The sequence below is a fragment of the Merops nubicus genome, unplaced genomic scaffold (assembly GCF_000691845.1).
Source record: "Merops nubicus isolate BGI_N331 unplaced genomic scaffold, ASM69184v1 scaffold9690, whole genome shotgun sequence".
Taxonomy (NCBI): domain Eukaryota; kingdom Metazoa; phylum Chordata; class Aves; order Coraciiformes; family Meropidae; genus Merops; species Merops nubicus.
Genome location: NW_008582184.1, coordinates 25,090 through 35,477, shown reverse-complemented (window position 1 = coordinate 35,477; position 10,388 = coordinate 25,090). Strand labels below are relative to the sequence as shown.

At 43.6% G+C, this 10,388-nt stretch overlaps 1 protein-coding gene across 1 annotated transcript in view; it reads right to left on the bottom strand.

Annotated features, from left to right (window-relative positions):
• Positions 1 to 10,388, bottom strand: part of ADAMTS3 (ADAM metallopeptidase with thrombospondin type 1 motif, 3) — a gene marked incomplete at its 3' end in the record, with an annotated part of 76,442 nt that overhangs the window by 48,374 nt on the left and 17,680 nt on the right. The window contains exon 2 of the mRNA XM_008936906.1: positions 6,119 to 6,275. Coding sequence (XP_008935154.1) covers positions 6,119 to 6,269 — 151 coding nt within the window. The remainder of the gene's footprint in view (positions 1 to 6,118; positions 6,276 to 10,388) is intronic.

Below are 10,388 nucleotides of genomic sequence, written 5' to 3'. Positions count from 1 at the left end.
AAAAAAAAGGTGAAAGGAGGTATACCCACCGTAGTGATGAGCAGTGGTGAATTAGTAACATTGGACGAGGAGAAGGCTGAGGTACACTAACTTTTTGCCTCAGTTTTCACCAGCAGCCCTTCTCTTCACAGCCCTCAAGTTGATGTCCCACTTTCCTGTTGAAAGGGGCTTGGGAGTGCTGGTGGATGAAAAACTGGACATAAGCCGCCAATGTGCAGTCGCAGCCCAGAAGGCCAATCACATCCTGGGCTGCATCAAAAGAACTGTGGCCAGTAGATCAAGAGAAGCGATTCTGCCCCTCTACTCTGACCTGGTGAGACCTCACCTGGAGTACTGCATCCAGTTCTGGAGCCCCCAGCACAAGAAGGATGTAAACATATTGGAGCATGTCCAGAGGAGGGCCACCAAAATGATCGAGGGATTAGAGCACCTCTTGTATGAGGACAGGCTGAGGGAGTTTGGGCCGTGCAGGCTGGAGAAGAGAAAGATCTGGGGGGCGATTATCTGAGGGAGTTTGGGCCGTGCAGGCTGGAGAAGAGAAAGCTCTGGGGGGAGCTTATAGTGACCTTCCAGTACCTAAAGGGGCCTACATGAAGGTGGGGGAAGGTCTGCTCAAAAGGGTTTGTATGATAGGACAAGGACTAATGTTTTTAAACTAGGAAAGCATAGACTTAGAATCAATATTAGAAAAAAATTCTTTAATATAAGAGTAATAGAACATTGGACTGGACTGCCCAGAGAGGTGGTGGAGGCCCCAGCCCTGGAGTCATTCAAGGTCAGGCTTGACAGGGCCCTGGGCAACCTGACCTAGGTAGAGATGTCCCTGCTCGTGTAGTAAGGTTGTACCAGATGACTTCTACAGGTCCCTTCCAGCCTCAAACATTCTATGATTCTGTGATTATTTCCCCTCCCATTTCTCCTCCTCCTTAGATCCTTTCTCTTTTTCCCCCACATATTGTAAATACATCCACCACCAATAATCATTTGCCTTTGCACTATGCTGCACTGTTCCTCTTTGGAAGTACTTTGTTGACTGCCTTTCCTCAGATTAAGCAAACTGTTACATGAAAAAAAAGAAAAAAAACCTAGCCCCATAAACCAATATTCAATCAAGAACTTCAGTGAATCCTATTAAGTTTCAATTTTATAGGAGAAAGCTGACGTAAAAGCAAAAAGCTCTAGAGGTTCTGGGTAAAGACACAGGATGTCTTTAGATAAATTAAACACACAGGATTTCGTCACCAACACCACTTCTACAAGAATGCCTCTACTGTAACACAGCATGTTATAGAATGGGGTGTGCAAAGTCTCCACCAAGATCAGTTCAGTCTTTCCTGTTACCCCTGGTACATGAACTTGTGAAGTTTGCTGCGCCGTATCTAAAACGTCCTCCATCAGAACGCAGGTCATGAGAAATTCAGCTGAGAAAGAGTTCAGACACCTTTTGGCATGACGACGTCTCTAAGAAACACTAATGTGCCTGAGGAAGTGCTGAGGGAGGTCTCTGAAGCAAGCAATAGTCTTCCTATTCTTCTACCTTCTATTCCAGGGCTTCATTCCCAGGCAACCAGGAGCCATTCCCAAATCATTTCTTCCTCCTACATGTTTCCCACCTGGGACAAAGACACTCGAACCCAGTGCCATGGCAACCCCATCAGCCACACAAGCGCTTTGGTTCTTTAGGGAAAATGAAAATTCTGAAAGGAAGCTCGGAGATAAAGGCTCCTATTCCTTGTTTCCCACTGTTAGGAAGTAATTACAAAAATACTTTAATCTGAAGTGCTCTCTGCGTGAACAGGTTGTCATTTAAAAAAATACTACAATGTGAACAGAGAGATGAAACAGGAGAATTCTGAGTAGATTAATATCCCGTGTGACCTCTGGGCTTAAGGCTGGTTGTCATCATTACACCATATGAAAAGAAAGTGTATGGAAAAAATAATAAATGAATGAGCAGGAGGAAAGATAAATCAAACTCTTTGTGATCACCTCAAGCAGAATAAGATCCAAAATCTGCCTCATCAATCCACTGACATAAATGTGAGTCTTCTCACAAACTCCAGTGGACTTGGATCAGGCTTTCGCATTTCTGAGAAATACACTTTGGATTCTGTTTTACCGTGCTCCTGAGCCTGATTCAGTAGAACTTGCAAAGAAGGCCTCCCGGCTGCCGCTTTGAGTTGGAACTCTACAGTTCTTTGCCTTTTTCTATTGTTTCTTGAATGCTTTCAAGGATAATGTTAATGATCACATGTCTCGCTGATGTTTGTCAGCTTATTAACAAAGGAGAACAGATTCTTTTCATCCTGTCCAGACAGAATGATATCATCATTATACTTTCAAAACCTTCCAACTCAGTCTTGTCCGGACAGCGTTTCTTTCCGTTCCCAAGTGAAAAGCTATTTTGGTGATAAGATCTTCAAGATTTATTTAAATGACATTTTAACATGACAGCTTCATACATTCTAGTTTTTTCAGCTTTGTATGCATAGCTCACTCACTCTCTGTCCCCCAGAACCTTCATCCCCAACATGGAATCTTTTGATCTTTGTTTCTTTTTGCCTTTAAGAATAATTATTTTTCATTTGACAGACATTATTTGGGAATAACACTCACGACTTGAATACGGCTTGCGAGTACCTGTAGTACTCAAATAAAATGAGAAGCACAGATGATCCGTGTCTTTAGGACCCAAGCTTAAATTTCTGGGGAAGTTGAGCTTACAAAATGTGAACCCAGGGCAATCTGATACGGAAAAGCTGCTAGGAGACAATTGATGTATATTTGCACCCGTGAAGAACTCTAGAGATGATCCTGCTCCATGATAGGATTCCCAGGCCGTACCTAACCAGATGCTCATCCCAGATGTTTCAAAACAAACAACATCTTTAAAAAAAAACACCTCTCAGAAGCTACACTGCTCCCTTCTGCTGGCCCAGCACAGATTTTCTCACCGAGCATCAACACTTGCCCAGCAAGCAGAGCACTCTCTCCTTCCTCAAGGAGTGATCCTAGAGAGCAGAGCAGTGCTTGGTGGCATCCTGCAAGCTGCTGCCCCACAGGGTACATCCACATTCGTGGAGGATGTCAAGTCACAGAGCTTTTCACATGGCTTCTGTGGTACATATGTAAAATACCTCCAGAACTGGCACAGAGCCTTGGATAAATTGCCTTCGTGACACAGTAGCAGACACGAATGATGCCGAAGTAGTAACACTTCAGAACAGGGTTATTCTCACTCATTTCAGTTTAACAAGAGTTTGGAAGGTTAAAGGTGGCCACCCATCATAGCTCAAACTCGGAATCCTCCCTGTTTCATACTACTGGATTAACAGATGGTCAGATGCTGTTGGCTGTGGAAATAATACCCCCGTCTGGGCATCTGTCACTTAGGACTGCTGGGTTGCCAAGAGCCCACTGTCAAATGCATTTCTGGGTTGTGTTTCTCCTCCAGCACAAGACAAAAGAGCATACTGCACCAGAATTGCATAGAAATCCCCAGCTAAGAGACACCTATTCCTCTGTATTCCCACCATGCCTAGTGAGAAGGTCCTCTGTACTCTGAGCAGCCTGTCCCAGCTCACTGCCACTTGCTGCAAGCACGTCCCTGTTCATTTGTGTTTTCCTACCAGGTTCACGACGGTCGATTCCACCTCGCTTCTGAGTATAGATACAAGTCTTCTATAATTTTCTCAAATTCAGATGAAAAATTAGGACAGGATATGTACTCCAAAAATGTGGCATCAGTATTCTTCTTTCAGGTCATGACTACATTAAACATCAGGAGCCGATTGTTTTGCACATGGTTTTCTGTGTGACTCCTGTCTGACCAAATTCTTCACAAGGAAGAATAATCAAGAGTCTCTTCTGTTCCCAGTGGAGAAATCCACTTGACGTTTGTTGAAGCTGTGTCACATCCTGCTACATTTAAGTGGTTTTCAATAGCTAGGAGTTCCCAGGGGAGGCCTTGGCTACTGTCCCGCAGCAGAAAGAAGAGCTCCCTCCCTCCAGAAGAACTAACCCAGGCTCAGCACTTCAAACCAGCGCAATGGAGACTGCAGGTACCACTTAGGTTGTTAGGTTTTAAAATTATTTTAACATTAATTGGTCTGATCTACTACTTTTTGCAGGTCCCTGCATAGCGTCACAAGACCAGAAGAAAGATCAAGTTCCAAGAAATGCTGTAAAAAAAGACCCTTTGAATTAGCAGATCAATTACCCATGAAATACAAATAATGACTCATGCCAGCAGTCTTTCAAAAACCAGAAAGCGACCCACATGTCCCCGGTATCAGAGAGGAAGAGCAAAGGCAGTTTATAAGCATAAACCAACCACCAAACATTCAGGGCCATTTATATATCTGAAAGGCCGTACTCACACCAGAAGGCTTGAGAAGAGTGAGGTGTAAAAAGGCAAGTAACTAGTGATCCAAGGAGCCTAAACTGGGTGGGCACATTCACAAAGCACAACAGGCACCCACCAGATCAAAGGCTACCTGTACCCTCTCTTTAAAGGCTCAGCCTCTGCTATTCTTTCCCAGCTCCTTCATTTAAGGGATGACAATGTTTTAAAAAATAAATTTAAAAAGAAAAAGAGAAAAAAAGGACTGTTGCTGCACAAGTGGAAAGGCCAAACCCACACTACTCAGTAGCTTGAGGTATCCTGATATCTTCTCCAGAAGCCCAGATTTATGGCTCCCACCTTTCTACAAAGTTTGCTGAAACTCCATCACAAATAACAGCAATAAAGAGAAGCAGATAGATCATATGTGTGCTTACTTCTGTGTGAATACAGTAAATGAAGCAATAAATGCTCCACAACACTGCAAGGTCGTCTGCCAAAGGACAGAATAAAACAATCAACAAGAAAGAAGCCTTCTTGGCCAGAAGTTAATGAATGAGAAATCAGCTACAGACAAATGGCTCTGACGCTAACAAAAAAGATGGCTCTAAGTTAGAAAAAGGTAGCTGCTGTTCTTAAGTGCTCCTTCTGACCAAGTAAAAGAAGATGACAAGATGCTGCAGACCGCACCCAGAAGTAAGACAGAGTCCAGAATGTCCACTGTCAGGTACACAGTGTGTCTAACCATGATCTGAGTCTGTCAGCCTAGCTGACAAAGTGGTCTCCACACAGAAACACAACACTGAGCTCACAGCTACTACCACACTGTCCAACTTGTCATCGTTCAGTCACAGCACGGAGATGCATGAGCTAGATGTGAATGGCCTTGCTGGGGTACCAAAAGCAAAGTACCTTAGGCAACCCAGGTCTCAGAGAAAAGGCAGACGGATGAGCTTGTGTGGTCAGACTGCTGCTGGTCCCCAAGCCTGCTGTGATGCTGCCGGGCCACCGTTGCAGCTAGTAGCATGGACTTACCTTCTGAAAGACTACTAAAAGCCTGACAGGATTTTACTAGTTCCTACCTGCTTTTTTCAGAGGCAAAACTCCAAACCCACACCAAATAACCTAAGTATGAGAGGACTGGCAATGAGGGACTGCTTGATTCCCTTTTGTTTAATATTTTATCTAATTCTAGTTCTGTGTGTTGTATGAAGTTCTTGTTCTTCTCAAACCCTTTTGAATTCCAAGAACGTGTGAACACGAAGTACAAATAGGAATTTGAGAAGCTGAGAGATGCTGAAAAAAAGGCAGAGCCCTGAAGGGGAATGGAGCTGCTCTTTCATCCCCAGCCCATAGTGTCAAACACCTCAACGTTCACCATGCAATGTGCAGGCTTGTAAGGATTTATGTTATATTAAAAAGGCAGGGGAAAACATACAATAAAATGGATTAAACTACACAATAATTATTCTCAGATGGACCAACCACACGATTTTCAACACAGAGGGGAATCCTTGGATATGTCAAAATGTATCCCACCAAAACGGCGTTAATGGCAACCAGCAGGAGGAAAACAGTATCAGTCACGTTCACAATTGATCTGTTGCTCAGAAAGAAACAGGACCCAAACAAACTTCAAACAGAAGTTGTACAGACAGGGGAGACTTCATAACAACTTAGAACATCAGTGTCTTACGAGTATTTCTACTAAATCTCTACCACAGGCTAGAGCTACCTGCAACAGATTTGCCAACAACCGACCCGGGCGCACTGTACCTTCTGTATGGACATCGGGGAGTGCTTCAGTGGGGTGCTGCACTACAGCCGATCGCCTGTACACCATGTGCACTCTTCCCTTCTCCTCTTCCATTTGCTTTCCTCTTTCCAAAGGCTCAATGAAGTATTCATCCTTATCGGTCCTTATCATTCCAGCCTGGGGAGGAAGAGACAAAGCACGCCAAGAGGTCATTTGAGAGCCTGAAGACCTGGCCTGATGCTTAGAAAACAAACAGCAAGAGATATGAGGCACGAAATACTCAACATGTTACTGTACTGTAAGACACCTATCACCACTGGGTTTCCTTTGCATGGACTTCTTGCCAGTCACAACACCGCTCTGCACTCTGGGGGCGTCCATCTGCCCGAAGCCACTGCTCCAAGGCATTAAGAGGAGATCTTGTATCCTTGTCCTTCAAAAGGACAACTAAGGCCAAAGACACACAGGAGTGTAACACTTGAACCTTATGCACGGCTATTTTTTGTATGCTGAGCACTGCAAGGTTCTGCTACTCTTCAACCCATATGTATTCTGAGCTACTTATAGCTCTGGCTCTTCATTTTACTTCATTAAAATCAGCAGAAGCCATATGGTTTCCTAGTTAAAAGACACTGTTTTGTCCTGTAACTACTGACAAGTCTTTAAAACCCTTTCTCTTGATGTCTTCAGCTTGCAATAGCCACAGGACATCACCTTCTTTGCTGGCACTTGAATATAAGTTACAGTAGATAATGGTGAAGGAAACTTAGCAACACACTCAAGGAATCCTCAGCTCCAGCTTGGAATGCCATCAAACTTAGTTATGGCAATGCTTATTTGCTTGCCATTTTTCTGAGCAAAACTAAACTTTGTAGCTATACTCCCTTCTGGTGCAGACCTTGGCTTGGCACAAAGATTTTTTTGTAAATAATCTGTTTTCTACGAAGCTGTTGCCTGTGAGTTGAAAGCATGCAGTGCAAAAGCAAAGCTTGGCTTCACTTCCTGGCTTCAACTGGTATGAAGTTTGTTCTTGTCTATGGTGAATAGACAAAGGAAGAGACACAATGTATTTTTGAGAATGGGTGTGCCCTGCTGTAAAAGGAATATAAGAATAATCTCCAAGCATCAAGCACAGTTTCCATTTTCACAGCTCTCTATAAAACACTTTGACAGACCCAACCCATTCTGCTACTCACTGTTTGCTCCTCCAAAGGCTCCCAACTTCACAGATGCTGATAAACCACCCACACTAATATGAAACACAAACAGTTACTGTTTTAAAACTATTAAGAGAGACAGTACCCAAAGCAAACATCCTATATGCCCCTAGAATCACACACCGGATCCCTTCTCTAAGCTTGATCCCACTTAGAACCACAGACTGGTTTGGGTTGGAAGGGACCTTTCAGGGTCACCTCATCCAACGACCCTGCAGGAAGCAGGGACATCTTTAACTAGAGCAGCTTGCTCAGAGCACTGTTCAACCTCACCTGGAATGGTTCCTGGGATGGGGCATCGACCACCTCTCTGGGCAACCTGGGCCAGGGGCTCACCACCCTCAGTGTCAAAAATTTTTCTTAAAACTAGTCTAGATCTCCCCTCTTTCAGTTCCAAACCATCACCCCTTGTCCTGTCACAACAGGTCCTGCTAAAAAGTCTGTCCCCAGCTTTCCTGTAGGCCACCTTTAGGTACTGAAAGGTTGCAAGAAAGTCTCCCTGGAGACTTCTCTTCTCCAGGCTGAACAACACCAGCTCTTTCAGCCTGTCAAACTGTACTTCATACTCACCTTTATTTGCTTATAAAACAACTTTTATGGATGATTATTTATCCAAATATAAGATGTATCACTACCTTTTTCTCACCTTCATGGTGGTTCACCGACCGCAGTGGGTTTGAACTGGGTTGAGGGGATTCACGCCCATAATCACAAACAAAGGCAACATAATTTCTCAGCAAAATTTGCAAATGGAGCTAAAGGGCTGGATTTCCACCCAGCCATGACCAGCACGAGGCTCCTCGAGACATCTCCCGCAGATCCAGTGTGAGAGCAACCATCTGACCTCCAGCACAACACGCAACCTCCTGCGGCACAGCCAAGCTAATTAAAAACACACACCGTGAGATGGCACGCACGGGGGAGACCAGGCAACTCTGCCTGAGTAGCCACGGGGCCAAACATAAAGGGCTGACGAAAGAAAAATGAAGGACTTAAAAAGGAAAAAGAAAAAGTGTCTATTGGTTATACTAACAAGAAAACATCTGGGTTTTATTCAGCATCATTTCTCACTTTGTTCCTCATCCCTCCCACACCTTTTAGCCTTGTTTGAATCTGTATTTGCAGGTATGATTTGGTATCACTAGTGTGGAAGTTGAAAACGATTATCCAAATGCATTTGAAACAATTTGTGCATGCTTTTGAGAGAATCCTGCTTTGCTCCAGCACCACAGTGAACAGCACAGATATTAACCATCTCTGCCTAATGCTTAATACAAATGACTTAAAATTGCTATAATGACATTACCTTACAAATCATGTTGTAAATGACAGCAGACAAATTTTTACAAATATTGATAAGATTTTTTTTTTTCCTTCTGTGGGAAAATGAGCTTTAGAATCAGCAAGGGCAGTTTGGGCCCATTTAAACAGCCCACAGGCAAGCATGAGCGCAAAATCTAGCTTGCTTTCTATTCTAGCTTTCCCCCACACTGCCAAATTTCAGCAATAATGAAATCATTTTAGCTTGCAATCTTCCAAAAGAATGGGGAAAGAGGGGCATAAGCAGGTACTGCGTTCCCACATAGATCTTCACTGTCAGCCCTCCTGTCAACCCTGCATTTTCTTCCCCCCCAGCTGTGGAGGCAAGCAGGTGCTTTGAGTGCAGATTTTTAAAGGCTCACTTGGAGAACGGACTGTGGTGGATTTTCAAGAAAGAAGTATGTAGTGGAATTTTTTTTTTTTTTTCCACAAAAGCACATTTATAGAGCAACACAGGAAAGCACAGTCTGAAATCCTGGAATGCTATTAACTTTACTATTTTTCTTATAATTTAACAATGTTCAAGATTTCCATGAACTGAAAGATGCGGTTTGAAATCTGTGCTTCTGTGAAGTTTATCTCAAGCTGTCCTCATTATTGTAACGATGTGAGAACAGGAACACAACAAAAGTCCCAAAAGCAAAAGAAGCCTTTGTGGCAGAGGGGGTGGAAACAAATCTGCCTGATCTCAGCACCATTCCAACCTCCACTGAGGCTCAGGGGGGAAGTGGATGAACCTCTCAGCTTTCCTATAGACTCACTTCTTCCCGTTTTTCAAAGCCAATTCCCTCTGCCGAAGGGAGGGTGTCCCAGGGGAACCCTGCTGCAGGTCTGTTTAGCATCCTAGAGCATCAACCTTGCTGTGGAAAATGGACAGTTGTCTTTAAGTGACTCATCCCTTCAGCTCTTTGTATCCTCCTCAATCCCAAAGTACTGGTGTGTAGCAAACTGGGGGAAAACCCTTCTGCTAAATTTAACGGATGCAGGAGCAAGTCCTGCCTGAGTTCATAATAAAAGGTAACTGGGAATGAGGCCAAATCCAGTTTGGCACAGGCAGCCCACCTCTGAGGACTTCCCAGAGGACAGCAAATGATGCATTCTTTACCAGACAACCACTGACAAAGCAAAACTTAGAAAAACATGGTTTTTGTTTTGTTTTTTTATAAATGCAAGAAGATGCAGATAATAATAAGGGAATTACAGACAGTATAAAGCCTTGAGAAAATAACCTACAAGGCCAGGTTAAGCTAAGGAATCACTTACTGAGCCAAAACCAACAGCATTTAAAGGGGAACATGATTCCGTATAAATATGCATGGGGCATTAGCTGCAGGCGAGGAATGAACTGTTCTTTCAGCAAGCACAACGGAGAACTGTGGAGTGGCCATTAAGAATGGATACATTTAACTTCCATATGAGAGTCAACATTACGGGTGGCATTTACAGAAGTATTTTAGGAAGTTAAATGCCCTATTTCTAGTGGTTTGCAATAAGGGCAAGTCATTTAATTTATGGGTGTGTTTTGAAAAGCCCACCCTCAAATGTCAGAGAGTGAGCATTTAGCAATGCAGCAGTCACACTGTTGGCCATTATCAAGTCAAGTGCTGCTCACACTTGCCACCGAGTTTTACTGGAGAGCAGGAAATCCTTTGGGTATTTAAGTGTACAGAACATTTATTTTACAAAATAAACCTACGACACAGCATCCCCATCCTACCTACCAGCTCGTGTTCCATGCAACAAGGTCAGTAAA